Genomic DNA, 20,658 nt, shown 5'->3' on the forward strand with positions numbered 1-20,658 from the left:
ATACCTTGGACCTTGAGGAAAATTGTTGGCCGCTGGGAGGATGGCCTTCAAACAAAACTTGAATGTCCATGCAGTAAAAAGTTGGTCACAAATCTGAATCAATACAACAATCAGCGGAGTTCTCGTCTAATGATGCCCTTTGTCATCAGTTCAGTCAATGACAGCTATGTTTCTTTTCATGTTGTCTGAATAAAACTGTGAAATATTTGTTCTAAACCGCAGTCAATCAATCAATCAATCAAATTGGATTTGTAAAGCCCATATTCACAAATCACAATTCGTCTCATAGGGCTTTAACATGGTGTGACATCCTCTGTCCCTAACCCTCAGCAAGAGTAAGGAAAAACTAAAGGTAAAAATACGTAGAAACCTCAGAGAGAACCACATGTGGGGGATCCCTCTCCCAGGACAGACAGAAGTGCAAAAAAACGCGAGTGGAAAAAGGCTGTCCTAGAAATTAGTTTTAAGTGACAATTAAAGGACAAATCAGGATCAAAGATCACTCCCAAGTTCCTGACGGTTTCATTGGAAGCAAGGGCAATGTCGTCTAGCGCAGCTATATCATTAGATAATGTATCTCTAAGGTGTTTGAGGCCAAGTATTATAACCTCTGTTTTATCTGAGTTTAATAAGAGAAAAGTGCGGGTCATCCAGGTTTTTATCTCCTTGAGACATGCTTGAAGTTTAGTTAATTGATTACTTTGTTCAGGTTTTATTGACAAGTATAACCGGGTGTCATCCACATAGCAGCGGAAATTTACCGAGTGTGTCCTGATAATGTTTCCTAGTGGAAGCATATATAATGAGAATAAAATTGGGCCAAGCACAGAGCCCTATGGAACACCATGGTTAACTTTGGTGCGCACAGATGACTCATCATTAATTTGCACGAATTGGGAGCAATCAGAAAAATAAGATTTAAACCAGTTTAAAAGGATTTAAACCAGTTCGCAGTGTCATGGAGTGAAATTTGGTGTAGTTTTTCTTCCACTTAAGCTCACATGTTCCATCCAACTCCAGGCTGACTTCTGTGCTGATTCAGATTTGACTGCTGAAGAGGTTTTAAACGCTTGTTTTCATTACCGCTGGCGGCTGTGTCTTTGACCTAGCCTTCACACTGGTCATTTCATATACCCTGTTACAATGATCTGACTTCATCTCTGATCATAAATGTCTTACAGACAACTCTAATAGTGCAGACACACAATGTGCTACAATCAATCAATCAATCAAATTTTATTTGTATAGCCCATATTCACAAATTACAATTCATCTCATAGGGCTCTAACAGGGTGTGGCATCCTCTGTCCTTAACCCTCAGCAAGAGTAAGGAAAAACTACTAAAAACCCTTTTAACAGGGTAAAAATATGTAGAAACCTACAAGTGATTTTAAAGGGCCCATATTGTGTAAAATCAATTTTTTGGGACTTTTACTATCTGTAATTACTTAAAGGGGGTCGGCAGGGACCCTCAAAGTATGAATACAGTCAGTCTGCTGACTTTTTCCCTCAGTCCATTCTAAGAAATATGTTGTTTCGTACTTCCACCCCTGTATTAGTCATATGGGTTCGCACTCATCTCTAAGTCCCACCCAGCCGGTACCAGTCTAGGCTCCAAACCCACCACCCCTCCTCCCCTCCTCCCCACGACACCAAGCAGACATGTTGCTGAGCTAGCAGCTTATTAGCTACCACAGGCTAATAACAACAAACAACACTGAAGAAACACTGCAGCATGGAGGGATGCAAGGAAGAGAATCTGTCCATGCACATTCCTCTTAAGAACGATATTGTTCGAGAGCAGCGGTTACGCTTTATTTCTTATGATGTGCCGTGTCGGTGTGCTCACTATGGAGTAACGAAGACATTACTCGTCACTCCATATTGAAACGCTGTTGTGAAACTCTTTACTGTAACTCAGGACGTTACTCATACATTGGCCAATTGTCCTGCTTAAATTTGAAAATGATATTATCTTTCTTTTAGCTGACGCTTTTATCTAAAGCAGCTTACAATAAGTGCATTCAACCATGAGGGTACAAACCCAGCACAACAAGAATCAAGAAAGTACAATTTCTTCAAAAAAGCTAAACTACAGATTGTATATGTAAGTGCCATTTAAGTGCAACTAAACTGTTAGTTAAAAATTGTATTCAAGGTATAGTCCGAACTTATGAACAAACATGAGGACGGTGTAACTTACCATTCAGAAACATCTTGTTGTAACCGACTTTAAATATGTGGCTGGTCTTCTATAGCCACAAACATAAAAACGTGTCTTTCAGCTATGTTTACCAGAGAGAGTCAATGCATAAAAGTGCAGTCATCAGAGGACTCTGATTGACAAGTACTGTCTGCAGCTCTATAGAGAGGCAAAAGAACCGACATGGAAATACACATTGCAGCAGTTTTTCCAACTTTAAACCACTGATATATCATCTTAGGGATACCAATACCTCAAATTAAATCCCAGAAAGGTTTAAAATATGGGGCCTTCAAGAACACCTTTACTGCTTCATTTCAAAATGCTTTTATTTAAATAATGTATGTCGGGCCTGCCTGCCTGCCTGCCTACCAGCCTGCCTGCCTTTCTGCCTTTCTGCCTTTCTGTCTGCCTATCTAACTGCCGCACTGCCTGCCTGCCTGCCTGCCTGCCTGCCTGCCAGCCAGCCTGCTTGCCAGCCTGTCTGCCTGCCTACCTAACTGCCTGCTTGTCTGCCTGCCTACCTAACTGCCTGCCTGCCTGCCTGCCTGCCTGCCTGCCTGTCTGTCTGTCTGTCTGTCTCTCTGTCTGTCTGTCTGCAAGCCTGTTTGTCTGTCTGTCATGCCTCTGTGATTAACAGGGTTCATACACATTTTGACCAATGGATTTCCATGACTTTTAAATAACTTTAAACCAAATTTCCATTACTGAACATTTTGTGAAATCTCGGTGTATACGCGAAAAAGTGAAAAAATGTAGCATTCAAACTAACTATGAGAATTCCAAGGCATACAGTATACCTTAAATGACACATACCCAAGTATGCCTGCTTATATTTTAAGCATATTTCTTCAAAAGCATATGAATTATTTAAAACTCAGCGCAAATTATGAACGACATGAAAATATGAATATAACAAATTCCCATGACTTTTCCAAAACTTTTGGGAGATAATTTTCCCCCTTGACTTTTCCAGGCCTGGAAAAACACATTTTAAAATTCCATGACTTTTCCAGGTTTTCCATGACCATACGAACCCTGGATTAAGGAAATAATTTCTTCCATTAATTTTATTTTTATTTTTATAATGCATGTGTTGGCAGAGTGCTCACATTTCAAGAATTATCAGTTATCTATTGAATCTCATATAATTCTTAAATGTTAGGTCCTTAATGACCCATTCAATTTGGCTACTGATAGACAGAGACAAATCTAGGCCAGTGTTCGGCCTTGTTAGAAGGATATTGTAACAACTGAAACTGTAATTCAGCATTGTCATAATCTATTTGGCTGGTAAAGCATTTCCTACAGACAGCTGGGCGAACAGTGTTTGAAGAGTATGAAGAAACTGGGACGCTGTGAGACAATAGCAGCAGCCCACATGGTTGAGACACAAGGACATGATTTTGATACCAGGATTAGTTGGTGACTAGTTCTTCAATATAATTTATAAAAAAGAAAAAAAATTATATTTCACATACTGCATGGTAGGTCAAAGTTTTGATACAAACCAGTTATAATTACAAGTAGATTGGCGAAAAAGCGTCAATTACAGTAATGGACTCAACTCTGTGTTAGACAACGTTAATGATGTAAAGGATGATCTCTGTACAATGTAAGAGTTTTGACTATAAATGCACAGATACATTCAGTTTCCAGCTTATTAGGTATTAGTTTATCAAATCTAATGCAGCTTAACATGGCAGCCCTTCATTAAATCTTTCTACATCGAGGTGATAAAATTTTTCTTTAAACCGATGAAGACAGGTTTGAATTCAATGTATGGTCAGTTTGCATGCTGTCCTGCTTTACCTGTTAAGAATATGCATTCTGTGTATAGTCTGGTGTTGTGGTTATGTCTGGTTGCGTGTTCTTCTGGTTCTCAGTCTGGGTGTTGAGCCTGTCACCATGTTCTCCCACCGACACTACTGCACCTGAGTCTAGCAATCAACCTTGGCATTTCTGTTGGTCAAAGAGAACCTATTGTAGAGAAGAAGCTTTGTTCTAGAACAATGTTTCGTTCTCAGGTTTGTACAACCTTGCACCTATAGCACATTAAATCAGCACCTTTTTTTCATTGGTTATGTCGTGGCAAATATATGTTGTAATGGGTTAACAGGTTTTAGAAAGTCGTGGTAGAAAGCTACTTTTAAGGGCTGCCATGTAGATTTATCCGGAAACAGAGTGTGGAAAAAACACCTGTAGGCAGACCTGAAACCTAGCAGCAGCCCCACAGGAATTCACACGGGGCTCGAAATCTAGCACAGAGTCTGTGAAGGAACACATAATTATATTTAAAGTTTATTTAGCACAGTATGGCCCCTTGGGCATGAGCAATGAGGTTAATTTGCAAACAATACATCTTAACAACACACATTTAGATCAGACCTTACATGAAGATGCCTCTGTCATGGACCTAGTTATTTCAAACCTACCTTTACCATATGTCAATAGACCAGGCCAAAGGTGTATTTTGCTACATTATAGCAGATTTACAGAGCAGGGTCCTCTCCAACCTCCTCTCATCAAGTATACTGCTTGTCCTAATGGACCACAGGGGGGCTTGAGCCAATCCCACCGGTCATTTACAGGGCCAACATACAGAGACACACAATAATTCATGTGTATTTTATAAATAAAAGTGTTACCATCTTTATCATCTTAACTCATCTAAAGGTGAATTTAAACCTTAAATAGTGGTTCCCATGTGATTTCAAATTTACAGTACAGGATGTTTATTGAGCCATGCAACCTTTGACACTAACAAATGCAAGGAGGATGAAACAATTTAGTTTCTACAGTATGCATTCATGGTGACTATGTGCAGTGTGATCGAAACGAGGAACACAATAATTCATAGTGGGCATTTGACATCATCCCAGGTCCTCCTGTGCACAAAAATCAGCTGGCCGCTAATTATGTGAGCCAACTTGTTGATGCAGTAGATACCAGACCTGTTATAAATGTGGCCTCTGTATTTATCTGGGAGGAGGATTATTCTGAAAAGAAAGTACTAATATTTTGGATAGCCTGAACAGTCTTTACTGATAGCTGGTGTTATTGAATGACCTGGTCACTCACTGTCAAACAAGGATCCTATTTTGCAGTATTTAGCCACATATGGACATATTTTTTTTATTATCCAATAATTACTTTTCTACAATATTATTGGTGGAGAAGCATTTTTTTATATGTATGTTGTAGCATGCCATGATGTCCGCTTTGACTCTTTGCTGACTGAGAGTTGTGCCTTTTGCATGGGCTCTGATGTCCATCAACTATTCCTGCTCGCTTCAGTTGATTGTTGGTGGTGAAGGCTGAAATGACTCTCAAGCCACCAGGTGCTCATGAAGCGTTGCCTGCCATTGGTTGTCCAGAAATAGTTTTATATAACTTCACCCATCCAGAACTTTACTGTTGTTACTCAGAGTTTGATTATTTATTTCTGGTCATTTTGCCCTCATACACAAATCTGTGTAGTTGACATGTTACGTAAAGCAGCTCGTTTTGGGTAAAACCAGGTTAACGTGGTGTTAATGTAAGTGTTAATTCAGTCCCTATGGTTACAAATGTCTTTTATTTAATTCAAAAAATCAACACAATGAAAAATTCTGTGGACATTTGTAAATTGATTATTCAAATCAATCAGTTATCACCTGAAATAACTAATTTTCCACAATGACTTGCCAACTGGGTGCCATGATCTATTCCACTTGTTATCCCAGGGAACATGGTGGTGATTCATTGCAGGTTAAGATATATACGGTTTGTTTCAGCTTGGTTCTATCATTTCTCTGATCCATCTCCTAGACCAGGAGTTTTCAACCAGGGGTCCGCGGCCCCCTGGTGGTCCACGACGGCATTGCAGGGGGTCCGTGAAATTCGCTTTGATATTTCAACACATTTCCAGATTACTCTGGAATATCGTGAAAAAAATATAAATAAGACAAATATGTCCAAAATGATATTAAGGTGATGAGGGGAACCTCGAAAACCGCCTTGGGGCTAGAAACTTCCAGTAGTTTTCCCCTGTGCATGTGTGTTAAAGGTAGATGTAGAAGAGCAGTTGAGCTAGGTAGAAAAACTCTCAGGAGGTCTTGGAGATTTAGTTTGTATGATGGGAATTTTTATTTTCCCAAAAAGAAGAATTAATAATGAAAATATTAAATAAAACAAAAGAGCAAAAAACAAATACTTTGTAATAAGAAGAATAAATTGGCAAAACAATTAACTGCCATAACACTCAACTTTACCACGTTCACTGGTTGAGAAACAATTTCTTAGGAGTGCTCTAAGACACAGACACACTGAAGTACTACTCACCCACCACACTAGCAGTAGGTGGGATTTGCTGCTGGTGATCATGAGGTTAAACTTAAATAGGCCTCAATTGTTCGTGTGATATTGTATGATTATCATTTGTGACATATTCTGCATTACTTTGTCATCTTCCCTCTTCAGTTGTAGCCCCAGTTTATGTTGATTGTTATTGATCAGCGTTACTTTAACGTTCTCTCAACATGTCAGCTACATGTCTGTACATTTAAGTCATGAACGTTATATATACATGTACATATGGTTCTGAGATGCAGTACAACTACAAACTGCATTTTAATTTTGTTTTCAATTGTTAGGCACCGAAAATCAACCGTTTTTGTTGTATTTTTACACAGATTTTTCTAGATTTGTTTGAGGTTTTTAAATAAAACCATCATGGAAAACCAAATGTTAAAACTTGAAAATGAAAGTTTCCAGTTGTTGTGCTACAATTTATGTTTATCGCTTTTTCCAGCTCACAGAAATAATAATAATACAGGTTAGTGAACTTACTTGAAATATGCGTTTTGAGGCAGCTACCTTCTTTGATTCTGACTAGACCAGTCTTTTTTTAATAACATTTAGCCACAAAAAGGAAAGGCCAGAAGGCTTTACTTGTAATATTGCTGCTTTGTTATTTCTAAACAAAATAGACCAAAAACACGTAATGCTGTGGATGGAGTCTGCTACATACTAGTGTGTGCTTCACAAATGACTAATAATAAGTAATTAGGGTTTAAATGATTTATTTAACCAATTACATTTTCTTTTGAATGAGAAAATTCATGAGAAATTCATCACACTTTTTTATTGCTCTTTGAAGACTGCACATGACTCATGCAGTAAACCAGTGGATGTAAAATGCAATTTTACTCACTTTTAAATGACCTTGAGACTTGAGCCAGCACCTTCTCTAAAATATTAATAGAAAAAACAAAACATGTTCTTGTTACCTCACATACTGCTGGTTCAGTCTGTTTACAGCTCTGACTTTTAATCTTAAGTAGAAGGGCTGGTTCCTTCACATTAAAAGTCTGACACCCAAATTCACGGCACTCATAAAGACTTGAGTGCTGGTTTAGGTGCAAATACACTGTCTGACCTGTATCCAATACCTTTTCTAGTTAATATGATGGACATAAGATATCACAGGTCAACAGGTTTGGGGTACAATTGTGTCACAGGGTTCAGTCCTGCAGATTAAAGATTGGTCCGTGGTGAAAAAGAGTATCAGTCTATGGTAATTTTAAAAGCACCTTGGTGTGAAGAAGTCTGAGCTGGTAGGGCATATCCACTTCATGTCTGATATTAATTAATCACAAATCTAAACATGGATTAATTTAGCTCGCTTGAATTATGTGGAGACCCTGACTTTACGTAGTAGTTCAGTTAGTGGAACAGTAGTGCACCCAAACCAATCAGTCTGGAACTTCTCTTGGTCTAAATCGTTGCAGATGTGCCTGAGAGCTTGCAATTTGTATCAGATGATCTTCAGTTATATTTGAGAAAAATATCCTGAACTTACACTTAACTCATCATTAAAGTATTGTTCTCTTAAGCCTTATGAGCGTTGTTGTCATGTAAAAAGACAGACAAAGTCTTCTCACCTGTTTTCAGAAGTCTGTTTAAAGAATCAAATTACTGTACAGTAAAAAAAAATTCTATGGAGATTCTCAGACATCCAGGCCATGCTTATCCAGGAAGGGTTGAGTAAAGGAATAACACAACACTGAAAAGAGGAATCTTAGAACCTCAGGGGAATCTTTAAAAAAAATATCATCACATCCCTGTTTTTCACACAAAATAAAAACTCAAAAACCACACATCCAGAGAAAACAAAAGCAATCTGATATACAGTCCATTGCAGTGAGGAATGCACGGACCTGTATTTTTGGTGAGACTGAACAACCCTTAAATACATGCAAGTTCAACAAAGGAGGGACAACAACAATGATCATATTGTGTATAGATTCCTTTAACAGTGGAGGAGGTCTACAACAACACTTATTTCCAACCAACAATGCTGCTCTTTTATCCCTTCCCTGGAGATTCCCACTTTGCCACATGTGACTCTAAAATCTCCAACTGTCGATTACACTTGGCCTGCTCTGACCCCAATGACTCTGATGACTGTAAAGGCCTTGATAACAACCCTGCAGAGGTTGAATACCTAAACTCGTCACCGATCAGTCAGAACTGAGGAAGCCTCTTGGATGAGGGATGTAAATCTATAAGTTGCAGTAAACAGACACAGTTGCCCTTGATTCAACCCTTCTTGGATGGTTAATAAAATGGTTGATCAAATGTTCTCTATTCAACAACAAGGGCAGGAAGCTTAGTTCAGTGTAATGAATTGTTTTTCCCTTCGCATTGACTCATTTAGTTACAAGTTGATTATGATTTTGTGTTGCTTTATCATGGGGTCAGGGTGTTAGAGGTGGAACATTAAAGGGTTACAGGATGATATCCACAGAAGTTTAATGGGTCATCTGTCTCCTATATTTCATAAAGACAAACCAGTGGTTCAGTGAATGTACTCTGAGCAATGGATATTGTCAAAAGGTCTTAACGTGCTTGTTTTCCATACGTGGCTCTTTACTTTTTATCAAATGCAATTTAGAAGGAAGCATGTAACTAAACTTGACTTCCAGGTCAAATGCAAAGGATTTTATTGAGCTGTTGTAGTTTCAAGCGCATGCCATCCCACCAGTCTATTGTTGACAGGGTCACAGAGAGCTGGAGCCGATCCCTCACATTGGGTGAAAGGTATGGTACACCAGTCCAGCATTGGGCTACAAATGGACAAACAACCAGTAGTAATTTAGTATGCATGTTTGGAACTCCAGTCAAAAAGGCCCCAGCTGGAGAATTCAAACCCTTGACCCTTTACTTGTGAAAGTGCAGTCCATTGCTCCACCACGCCAACCATGTCAATTGATGCAAGCTGCTCGAGTAGATGGCATTGCTCTTTAGAATAAAAACATCCATGACACAGTTCTACCCTTAAACTTGCACCTACCCTCTCTGCTCTTGACTTCCAAATGAATTAGCTTGTGATGATTTGTTTGAACCCCTCTTAGCCAAATTTATTTTGAAGATAGAAATATACTGTCTGATTTTTTTCACAAATTATCCATGCATCCGTCTTCCTGTGCAATGAAGGATTTTTGGAGACATTTCAGATGTGCTCATTTTCATGTCCAGCTTGAAATGACCTACTGGTGGATGGATAATGCACATGACTCATTTATCAAGCATTTAAAGTGATCTCTTCAAATAATAAATTATAAGTTTTTTCAACTTCCACCGCAATCTTAGACAATACATTGCACTTTCTTGATCCATTTACCTTACAGGATGCTTACATTGACTGGATATTCAAATCCGAACTTTTTATGGCTGCATGTTTGATCAAAGGAAAAATACTAGATGGGTTGTGCATCATTTAATACACAATTTTTGTTAAAGGAATATGTGAATGACCTAAATGGTCATTTTGGAAACCTTGGGGAATTGAATTGAAGTGGAGTGTAAACATTAATCCATGATGAACTTTCTGAAAGGTCCATAGAGTTGAAGAGGTTAAGGAAACTTGATCAGTACAAAGGGGATCCCACTGTCTTAAATCTCAAGCTTTACTGCTGGATGCTGTGTTAGAATAGACTGTGGTGACATAATACACTTTTGAGCAAGTTACTACCAAGGGTTATAAGTGAAGGCCTCAGTTTGCGTCAAACAAAGATCTGGTCTGATTGCCAAACAGCATCTGAGACAATTTCTGACAGCACAGTGAGCTGCCTCCAACAGACTTTGTAACTTTCTCACATTGTACCACATAGTTTGCTTAAAGCCTACTGAGGCCTACAAAGGCATTCACTCGCCCGGTCTATTACCATTTGTACAATAATATTGTGAGCTCAGATTCACAATACCCACGTTCCATCTGTGTCAATTTAGCCCTTGAGATTGCTTCATCTAGGTGGATGTCGAAGATAAATTGGTCAAAAATCTGTCTCTATAGAGGGGTCATGATGTACACACACACACTCTCTTTATATTCTTTAACAACTAGCACAACAGTCACCAACATTCTCTGGTTCAATTGTACAAAATAATCCCCTTTGTTAGTTCAGGTTAGCTAGCTAACACTGATTAGATAACTTGCAATTATTTTTCAGACGTTTCATTTGATCATCATAGTGATAGAATTCTTCTTGTCCCTTGCGGCATTTCTGAGCCATTCCTTTTGGTCCACAGATGGTGATGATGTCTGAGCCGAGTTCTGTATCTGAGACGGTGGAACAGCCATCCATCGGATCATACCCTCCTGCGTTTTAGAAGTGCCACTGATGCTGAACCATACAGCTACTGGTTCTAGAAAATAACAGAAACTATGATTCCAAAGAGCATCATTTGACCTGACCTGGGTCTGTGAACGTATGAGGTCTGTTGTGAACCTTCAGTTTCACCAGTCCCTCCATCCTACGTGACGTACTCCTCGTCATCACTAGGTTCTGATTTGATGTGGTCTGGGTGAAGTAGAGGAAAGTGTGGTGCTGTAGTCCTGGTACAGACATACCACTCTTTAATGTTAGACAACTGAGGTAAGGCTGGGTTGACTGAGCGCTGGCTCCTACGTGGGGTCCTTCCACTCTGCTGCTTCTGGGCCAGCTGATTTTTCAGGCCCGACAAAGACAGATCCAGAGGCATTGCCATTGGGGAGGAACTTCGCAGCAGCAGCTTATGGTCCACTTCGCTGTCTGAGCTAATACCTAGTTCGTGATTAGTCAGAAGTGGAAATTCTGAATTTCTGTTGGCAAGTGATGGAGAGAGACGGTTCATTTTAAGGTTGAGGGGCTCGAGGAGAGCCTGATGAGGTTGTTGTAGTTGATGAGGGATGGAGTCATATGGGTCCTGGGGTTCAGAGGTAGGTGACATCTTGACGTGAACCTTCATGTGTTTGCGCAGGGAACTGGGGTGGGTGTAGGACTTGGTGCAACCAAGTGCCTTGCAGTCGTAGGGCTTAGACGCAGTGTGGACCTGTGAGTGCTTCTTCCGGTCGCTGCTGTTGGCGAAGCGTCGCTCGCAAAACTCACACTGGAATGGCTTCTCACCTGCAAAACAAACATGAAACTCTCAATAATCCAAGTCTAGAATGCGCAACGAACTATGAGTAATGTATTAATAACAATCCAATTATTGAATATCTCTACAAAGCACTTTTGTCTAAGTTTGTTGTTTTTGAATAAATAAACTAACTTCACTTGACAGGACACTCCACCAATCATTCACAAACATATGTTCTTTCTTTAAAGTCACCGAGAGCAATCTGAACTAGAGGATGTGGCCGCAAGGATCCCTCATTTATGGTCTGTGGTATCACTAAGTTATAAGGACTCGTAATCAATATGAAATTTCACCGAGAAGTTTTGTTTGAAAATATTCCTATAGAGTCCAAAAATTACAACAAATTATTATAACATTGGGTAAACAATATGTTGCAGTTTGTATTAATTATATTAAGACACTACACGTTCACCAATATAGGGTGATGTTTAAATATAAATACAATATTTGACCTGGTAAGAACTGAGAACAAGGATTGTTTATTTGGTTATTTGGCTTTAATGAGGAACAAGATGCATATTTGTCTTTGTTTTTTTTTTCACCTTTTAATTGCAATTTCTATTAAATGGGATGAAAATTTTACACTTTTTCTAAATTTTACTGATTCTATGGTGTTTACAAATATCTGATGGAGGATGACATGTGTATGCACTCTGGAAAATTGATAGTAGCAATAGTGTAACGATAAACGATTATTGTATCATTAAAAACATCCTTGCTACATCAGGAATTGTTGTTATGAGCTTTTCTCCCTGATGCCAACATGTGGACTGATGTAGAATGATCAATAAACAAAATATTATTATTGTGATGACTGTATTTTGATAGGCATCTTTTGTAGCAAATTTACAAAGAAAAACACATGAATGGTAAATTCTAGTCTTGATGACCACTCAAAGCACTTTACAGTACAGTTTGCCATTCAACCATTCATACATTCACACAGTGAATCCATGGGCAGCACTTTTTTCTATGAGGGCCCATTCAGCGTTCAGCATCTTGCCCAAGGACATTTCAGCATGCAGATGGGGAAAACTGGGATCAGTCGCCCCCATGAAGTACTTTGCGTTTATAGGTTAACTTTTAAACCTGCATAAAACAGTGGCAGGATTCATAATTTTGGTATTGAGGCTGCTATTCTAAATATATAAAAAATAACTCTATAAAGTAGACACAAATATATAAAGAATATAGATGATACTGAATGCCATAAGGATTTGACACGACCAACAGTTTATAATAGGTTAAAATAAAAGTGTTAAATTAGGTCTGAGATCTGTGGTTTTTATATAAAAAAATGTTATTTCCTCCTTTTTAAAATGTAATGCATTTTCAATTAATTAACTCATTTATTTATTTATCCTTCTTTCTCTCCAGATAGTAATTTGTTGCAACACTGCGAAGTGTAATGGAAGTGGGTCATAATTAATAATATCTCATTTATATGTCATGTAATATGTATTTACACAATACTGGTGTTGTACAATGGATCAGTTGGATTAGTTCTCGGATTAGTTATTGTGACCTACGATGTTTGTATGGAGGGGGTTGTTTTGTGGGTTGTTGTTTTCTTTTTTTAAGGCACAATAGAAATAAAAATCATTGCTTTTTAGCTTCTTTACAACTTAGACCTTATTCCATGAGCCCATAAACATCAAATACAGCTAAAATACATATAACTGAACATGCACTCTATTGGTAGTTTATTAGATAGACCTAACTAAAATGAATGCAGTCAACTGCAACATCCCTGCACCAATTCCTCACAAATCTTCTAATAAATAATTTTTGTTCACACTCTTTCACAGAGATGTTGCTTCAACTGCAGGATCGTGGTCAAGGCTGTAGCTTGTAGTCTGTAGCTCCTGTGTACATGTATATAAATAAACTGAAAGCGTTTCTTACTTTGTCTACCCTGTTTAATTCCAGCAGATGTTTTGGTTCATCGCGTTTCTCACTATATAATAAATTAATAGTGAGTCGGAATGTGATTTCAGTGAAGTGTCCTGGTAGTGTCCCAGTCTGTTCAGGGTCCTATGGTTAACATCCTCCTCACTCGCTCCCCTCATTCTGACAAATAAACCATGACATGCAAATTATTAAAACTAAAGAAACACCAGTCACAGAGGTTCTTAGACAAACCTGCAGTCCCAACAGTATTAGATGACTTATAAACGATGAACAAAGGATTAGAAGAACATGTATAAACCATAAATAAAGCTGTTTACTGAGCGTTCAGTGTCTGAATAGAAGGTAGACCTACGGTTTTATTAAGATGGCATCTGAGTCTGTTTAAAACTGCATATTGTCTGTTTCTGGCTCAATGTGGAAAAACAACATTATTCATGTGAACTACATTTTTATGCAGATTGGCATTAAACTGAGAAATACAGCCCCATTCTGCCTCAACACAATCACTTCAGTTGTGTAAACCTAATCAGTTTAATTGTGCCCTCAGCGTTTCCTCCCTCTCTCTGCGCTGCTTCCTGTCACCTTACATGACTCTGAGCTGCAGTGTGGAGCTGTGATTCCTCCTCAAGGAAACAAGGGCTCAGCGGAGGACGAGTGTGAATCCAAAGTGAACGGAGCCTGTGTGAACATGGAGGGGATTCCTCTCAGACTGGATCAGTCTCGCTTCACCTCTGTGTTCTGTCATGAGCCTGTTGTCCTGTCACGGATTTACACACTGACCGGCATAATGACTCCATGTCTTTGTTTGTGAGTGAGTGTGTGTGTGTGTGTGTGTGTGTGTGTGTGTGTGTGTGTGTGTGTGTGTGTGTGTGTGTGTGTGTGTGTGTGTGTGTGTGTGTGTGTGCGCGCGTGTGTCAATGCAACCATGCAACCATACCAGTGTGAGTGCGCGTGTGAATCTTGAGGTTCTCGGAGCGGGCGAACATCTTGCCGCAGTTGGGAAACGCGCATGAAAACGGCTTCTCTCCGGTGTGCACGCGGATGTGGTTGATGAGTTTGTATTTGGCTTTGAAAGCCTTCCCGCCGCGCAGGCACTCGTCCCACATGCAGACGTGACTGAGGCTCTCCAGCCCCGCGGCTACATGCTCGGTGGTGACGTGGTCCACCAGCTCGTGCATGGAGCTGAAAGTTTGGTCGCAGACGGTCGTCGCCGTCCGCCCGAGCCTCTGTCTCGAAGAAGTTCGGTCAATCCATTTGCACACCAGTTCGGTTTTGACGACGAGGCCTTTGGAGAAATCCACCAGGCCGTCCATCCCACCGCCGGCACCGCTGTCGGCAGAAGCGGGAATGCTAGCGGCTCTGTGCGGTGATACGATGCTCGAAGCTCCGGAGTTGTTGTTCCCCAGCGGAGAGACGAGGCCATTGTGCCTGGCCACTCCAGCCGTCCGCTTCATGCTCGGCACGGCGGACTGCCCCGCTCTTAGCGCCGACTACAATCCTCCCTTCCGCAGAAAAACGAGTTAAATCCACCGGGCGAAGCGTTCGCCGCTTCCCCGCCTCCGTCCTGTGCGTTTAGGCGAAGGTAGAACGCATGCGGCGGTGTCTTTACCCCCCGCTGCTTGATGTTAGATCCCGAGAGGCAGACCCTCCATGCTTTTATTTACTGTGTGAATGGAGGTGAACAGAGTCGAAGGAATACAGCAGCCGCGACCCAACACTGTCTGCTGACGTCCTCGTCTCCTTCCCTCCTCCTCTCCTTTCCTCAGCCCCTTCCTTGGTTTACGACCAGCCGACAAATGTGAATTTAGATTGAAAGGACAAAAACATGAAAATGAAGTGCATTATTATAGAACAGTTAATGTTTGATAAGAATAAAATGGTCTCACACTATCATTACATATTAAATTAGAAAATTCCACATGTATACATTAAGTCATATTTACATAGACTATTACATAATCTATATTATCTATGACATTCTGTGTTTAGGCAGAAAATCTTCATAACTGAGAAACTGGAACTAGACATCATAGTTAGTATATATGGTCATATCGACAAGTAATCCATCTAAAAACAATAACAGACAACTAAACATGATTCCTACTCATCAGTTGATTAATCTGAAAATGTATCTAATGTTCCATGTTTGTTCATGTAGCAGAAGCAAACAGAAAAACAACAACAAATTAAATCAATTCATGTAAAAAAAATTGACTCAATAGGATCAAAGAAAGAGGAAGAAAGATTGTACTATTATTGCAAAACATGGACTGAATAGTCATGAAATATTAACCACTCTTAAACCAGATATATTCTTCGCACTCTATTCCATCATGTAAATTTATCTGATAAATGAACCAGATTTTATGTAGTTTATGCTTTTCTAGTCTTATCAACCACACAAAGGAATTTAGAGTGTAACTCACAATCACACATTCATCAAGCTACAGCTGCTTTTCAATTGCACATACACACACAGCTGTTAGGGGCTATTTGAGGTGCCCACGCGGCCTGGAGGATCGAACAACCGACCTTCTGGTTAGGGGACAATGTTTCCTCTGCATTTAGTTCGAATGTTTCTGCTTTTGAATGTTGATATGTGGATGTGATGTGGACTCTTCCCGTATGTTGATATTCAAGATATGTGAATTCTCATTTGTAAAACCTCTCCTATACACTACATATATCTATCAAGGCTGTTCTGAATTCACTATGATGAAGACCAATGTCCCACAACATCTTAACTGAACAACTTAAAAACACATCTGCATTATTCCGCCCCTGCCTGCAATGTCTGCCTATAAGCCAGACTCACAAAGAGATGTGTTTTCCTTTAGGTGTTCTCATGTAAAACCTACACCTTTTGATCTATTCACTTATTATGATCTCAGGTTCATGTAACTTTCACATAACTGTCACAGAAAACATGGTTTACACTGTGTCAGAGTCAGAGTCTGTGGTTTTGTCTTACTTAATGAGGGAAAAATATAGACGTAACAAATGTTAGTGTCCATAATCAGTAAGATGTAAAGTGACACAGCAAGTTTATCGCTTTGTATATATTATATATAACCAAACAAAGAGGGAGATGTAGATGTGATAGGAGAGTGTGAATTGAATATGGAAAAATCAGTGGAGGGACGACTGTCATATTACTGTGTTACATTGACAATATGAACATTTGACCCAGTAAAGCACCCTCCAACCAGAATCAAATATTACACATGCACTTACCTCATTTAACCAAAGTGACGCTCCAAATGGATTTTGTCTCTTTACAGCTGCAATGAGTCTGAGATTGTCCTTAATCCATCCATCCATCCATCCCAACTGACACTGGGTGTGAGGCGGGGTACACCCATGGCCAACATTAGGAGACATCCTAACACTTACATTCACACCTACTGTCAATTGAGTGGACTGTAGGACTGTGGGAGGAAGCCAGAGCACTTGGAGAAAAATCATGCAGACAATTAGAGAACATGCAAACTACACAAAAAGACCCTGGCCAATTGTCAGGAACCTTCTAGCTGTGAGGTGAAAGTGTTAAACCCTTTTCCACTGTGCCGCACTGTCCTCAATCCACAATTTCCTGACCATTTCACTTGTTGGTGTCCTAAAATTTTGACTTTGATCGCCCTGTGGAGTGGTGACCTGAACCCAACTTAAAAATATCTGTTAAGGACATTGAATTTGGAGCCTGTTATGAAATTTGTGTTAACAGACTGTGCTCCTATTCTTCACTGTTGAAATCATTCAAAGGTAACTGTAATTGTTAAATGCTAATTTATGTATTATCATGTTATGATTTGATCACCTGTCCTGAGCTTTCTGTCATCATTGTGTCTTCTTCAAGAGATTTATAATAGATAAATGTTAAACGATCTGATTTTCTATAATTATGCAGAATGTTCAGTATGTTTTCAAGCTGTTTTAGGGAGGCAGGTATAAGCTTAGAAAATCTATTCTGAAATTCCAGTGGAAGGTGTATGAAAACAATTAAGTTAACAGATACAGAACAGACATAATTTTGAAAAACTTAAAATATAAATGCCTAAAATTCATCATATCAAACAAGTGTTGACAACTTCTGGCGGTTCTTTTAGCCTTAACATGGAACGAGAAGCTTAAACCAAGCAAAGAAAAATCACATTTTAGTTGTGCATTATCAAATGTGACGACAAAGTTATGAGATGAAAGACATGACAGCTGGAAATATCCTGAATAGATTGTAAGTAGTAAATGGACTATATTCAAACAGCCCTTTTCCAGTGTTATAGAATACTCAAAAAACGTTACACTACACGTCACTTTCATACATTCATGCAGGGCTTCTCTACCTAAAACTGTGACAAATTGACATTCACACACTGCCGATACTGCAGTCAGGTTGTTCAGTTCAGTGTCTTGACCATGGACACTTCGGCAAGTGGACTGGTTTGTATCTTAACAATTTTGATGATGTCACCTTCATGATGAACCACGGACCTTCCCCCTGCCCACTCAACCCCAGCTGCCCTTAAAATTACAAAACTATTAATAAAGCAGGAATCATGTTGAAATTAATCATGGATCCTATAGCACACATTGGGGTGGAGGGGAGTGAACCAGCTGACTAAAGGGCAAAAGAGAGCAAAACATTTAATGGGAGAATGACAGTGAGTTATAGTGAGGCTGGAGTTTAAAGCATGAGCAAATCAGAAATGGATAGGAAACTGCTGGAGGAATGGGAGAGAGAACATGACGGTCAAATATGCAAAGAAGGCTGAAGAAATTAGAGAAGTAGACGAAGAACACATCATTTCTATAATTTGATTTCTATAACAGTACAATTTACACTTGTAATAACTGGTAAACACATGACAAACGGAGTGGTGTATCAATGTTTAAAGTAATTGTTCATAAAAAAAGCATCCCACAGAGATGAAGGTAGCGGTAATGACACAGCCAGATAATGATAGAGGTTTCGTCAGTAATGGTAGAATATGTGAGGAGGTAATAATGCATATCTAAGCAAAGTAGTTGTAATCACCACCTCAACCCCTAACCACAATCCCCATTCACCCTCAAGGCCAGGATTCGCGATTAACCCTGTCTTTGAACTTAAAGGAAATAAAAATGTGACTTTTATTGTGATTATTATCTATATCGACTGATATAAAATTTACTTTTAGACATATCTTGCTGCCCTATGGAGTATTAATTGTTGTTTACACCCGTCCCAAGAGCATAGCCACTCAGATCCTCACTCCAGGGCAGAGGGGGGCGGTAATGCACCAGTTAGTTGTTTGCCAACCGCTAAGGAAACATGAGCAGAAGAACGTTCACTGTGTTTCCTGTCAGAAGAGCCGCAGACTGACAGACACAGGACAGATCTGAGTTCTTCAGTCCGTGTACACCCAGAGATGTCGGAGTCCCCAGACGTCCGCAGCCTGCTCTCTGCCTCCTCCCAGCTTAACCTGATGGAGGTGGACCCGGTGAGAGACTATTCTGCTCCTTCTCCTTCTTCTAGTGTGCAGAGCTGAGGGAGGGAGGTGGTCCCAGTGCTGCTGCTGCTCCTGAGATGTCAGCCGCCCACAGTGTGTGCTTCTTGTGGGAGCTGGTCGTTGTTTCACTGTGTTGTTATATCTGTGTTATTTGCATGTTATTGGCATGTGAGCACCATGACTCCTCAGTGTGAGTAGGAGTTTGTTTTTACTGAATCATATCGTGGGTCAGCACTGTCACGTGACGAAGTGTTTACATGCAGCTCATAGCGGTATTTATTTAAATGGCAGATGTTGTCTCACATGCTCAGTTACTCTGTGAGTGTTCCTTTTCCCGTGAATCTATTTGACAATGATTTCATGTAAAGTTGAGGCGTCATGGTGCAATTCTTAGTCTGTGGTGCGTTCAGGCGCCATCAGCTCCTACTCCTTTAGCAAAAAGCTGGAAACGCATCCAGTTGCTCTTGGTTAGTCCAACATGTGGTGATATGGTTCTTCAACAGTGTGATTTAAGCTGAATCATTTAACAGGACAGCATTTCCCATAAGGCTCTGTGCTCCACAGTCCACCACTGCTGGTCCCTTGTGTCACCTGATCAGACCTGGGGCCTTGTGGCGGCGTTCTGAGGGTACAGCTGGCAGGTCAGGGGTCAGTTGGGTGCCACCTAGTGTCAAAACTGAGAAGTACAATACAGTGGGCCATAGTCCATTACATTACAATTCATTTAGCTGATGCTTTTATCCAAAGCGATTTACAATCAGTGCATTCATGGGTAGGGGAGACCGGGGTAATGTGAGACATCGGGTAATGTGAGACACCCCTTGTATCTAGGCAACAGAACACATTTGTGGTCATGTGATCATTATGTTTTCAAGCCACTCCCATTCCACCCTTGCCATGAAGGAGAAGTTGGTGCTGGTGCTGTGGTTACAATGTTTTTTCACAAAGTAAATTTTCTTGCTTTGAACTTAATCAACTTTTGTGTAAAACAAATTTTATCCAGGTAGAAAAACTTATATCATACATGTTGATGAACTTCGAACATATAAAACCATGTGATTGATGCTGGCTGAAGATTAGCCTGAATTGCTAAGATATGTTGTTTTTTCTAAAATGATGGCTGTGGGGTAAAGTGAGACAAATGGTCTGGGGTAAAGTGAGACATGTAGCACAAGTTAAGTTTAGTCTTAAACATATTTTAGTGTAATATTACATTACATATGTTTTATTTTTAATGCTATAAACATTGTAGAAAAGCCATCATGCCAAGAAACTACACCAGGAAGACAACCTGGGGCCAAACACCTCTCCCAGAGATGGAGAGTGCAGCCGCTGAGGTCATGCAAGGAAAGAAGTCCTTAAAGCTGGAAGGGATAGAAATATTGAAAAGACAACCCTCAAAAGATTCATAAAGAAAAAAGAGAAAGGGAAAGCAAAATCAGTAGCCTGGGGTGCAGTAGCTGAGGCAAAGAGAATATTCACAGATGAGATGGAGGAGGAGCTTGCCAAACACTTGAAACAACTAGCTGACCAGTTCCATTGCCTTGCTCCAGTGAACTGGCATTTGAATACGCAGAGAAAAACAATATCCCTGTCCCTGCCAATTGGACAGAG

The 20,658-nt window shown here is 39.9% G+C and overlaps 2 protein-coding genes across 9 annotated transcripts in view; one reads left to right on the top strand and one right to left on the bottom strand.

The window, feature by feature from the left end:
* Nucleotides 1-7,249: 7,249 nt before the first annotated feature.
* zic2b (zic family member 2 (odd-paired homolog, Drosophila) b) lies at nucleotides 7,250-15,012 on the bottom strand. The gene is made up of 2 exons (XM_053436890.1): nucleotides 14,496-15,012; nucleotides 7,250-11,634 (listed from the first exon to the last, which is right to left on the bottom strand). The coding sequence occupies exons 1-2, from the start codon at nucleotides 15,010-15,012 to the stop codon at nucleotides 11,003-11,005; spliced, it is 1,149 nt and encodes a 382-aa protein (XP_053292865.1). The 3' UTR covers nucleotides 7,250-11,002.
* Nucleotides 15,013-18,860: 3,848 nt separating this feature from the next.
* Nucleotides 18,861-20,658, top strand: part of vps8 (VPS8 subunit of CORVET complex) — a 75,041-nt gene continuing 73,243 nt past the window's right edge. For 7 of the 8 annotated variants that reach the window (XR_008341471.1, XR_008341470.1, XR_008341472.1 and 4 more), the window contains exon 1: nucleotides 18,862-19,035. Coding sequence is in view for 4 of the 8 variants with exons in the window: in XM_053435719.1 (XP_053291694.1) it covers nucleotides 18,964-19,035 (72 nt within the window). In the remaining 4 variants the exon portion in view is untranslated. Of the gene's footprint in view, nucleotides 19,036-20,658 lie in introns of all 8 variants that reach the window. The other variant, XM_053435720.1, reaches the window with a different exon arrangement.

The sequence above is a fragment of the Pleuronectes platessa genome, chromosome 12, assembly GCF_947347685.1.
Source record: "Pleuronectes platessa chromosome 12, fPlePla1.1, whole genome shotgun sequence".
Taxonomy (NCBI): domain Eukaryota; kingdom Metazoa; phylum Chordata; class Actinopteri; order Pleuronectiformes; family Pleuronectidae; genus Pleuronectes; species Pleuronectes platessa.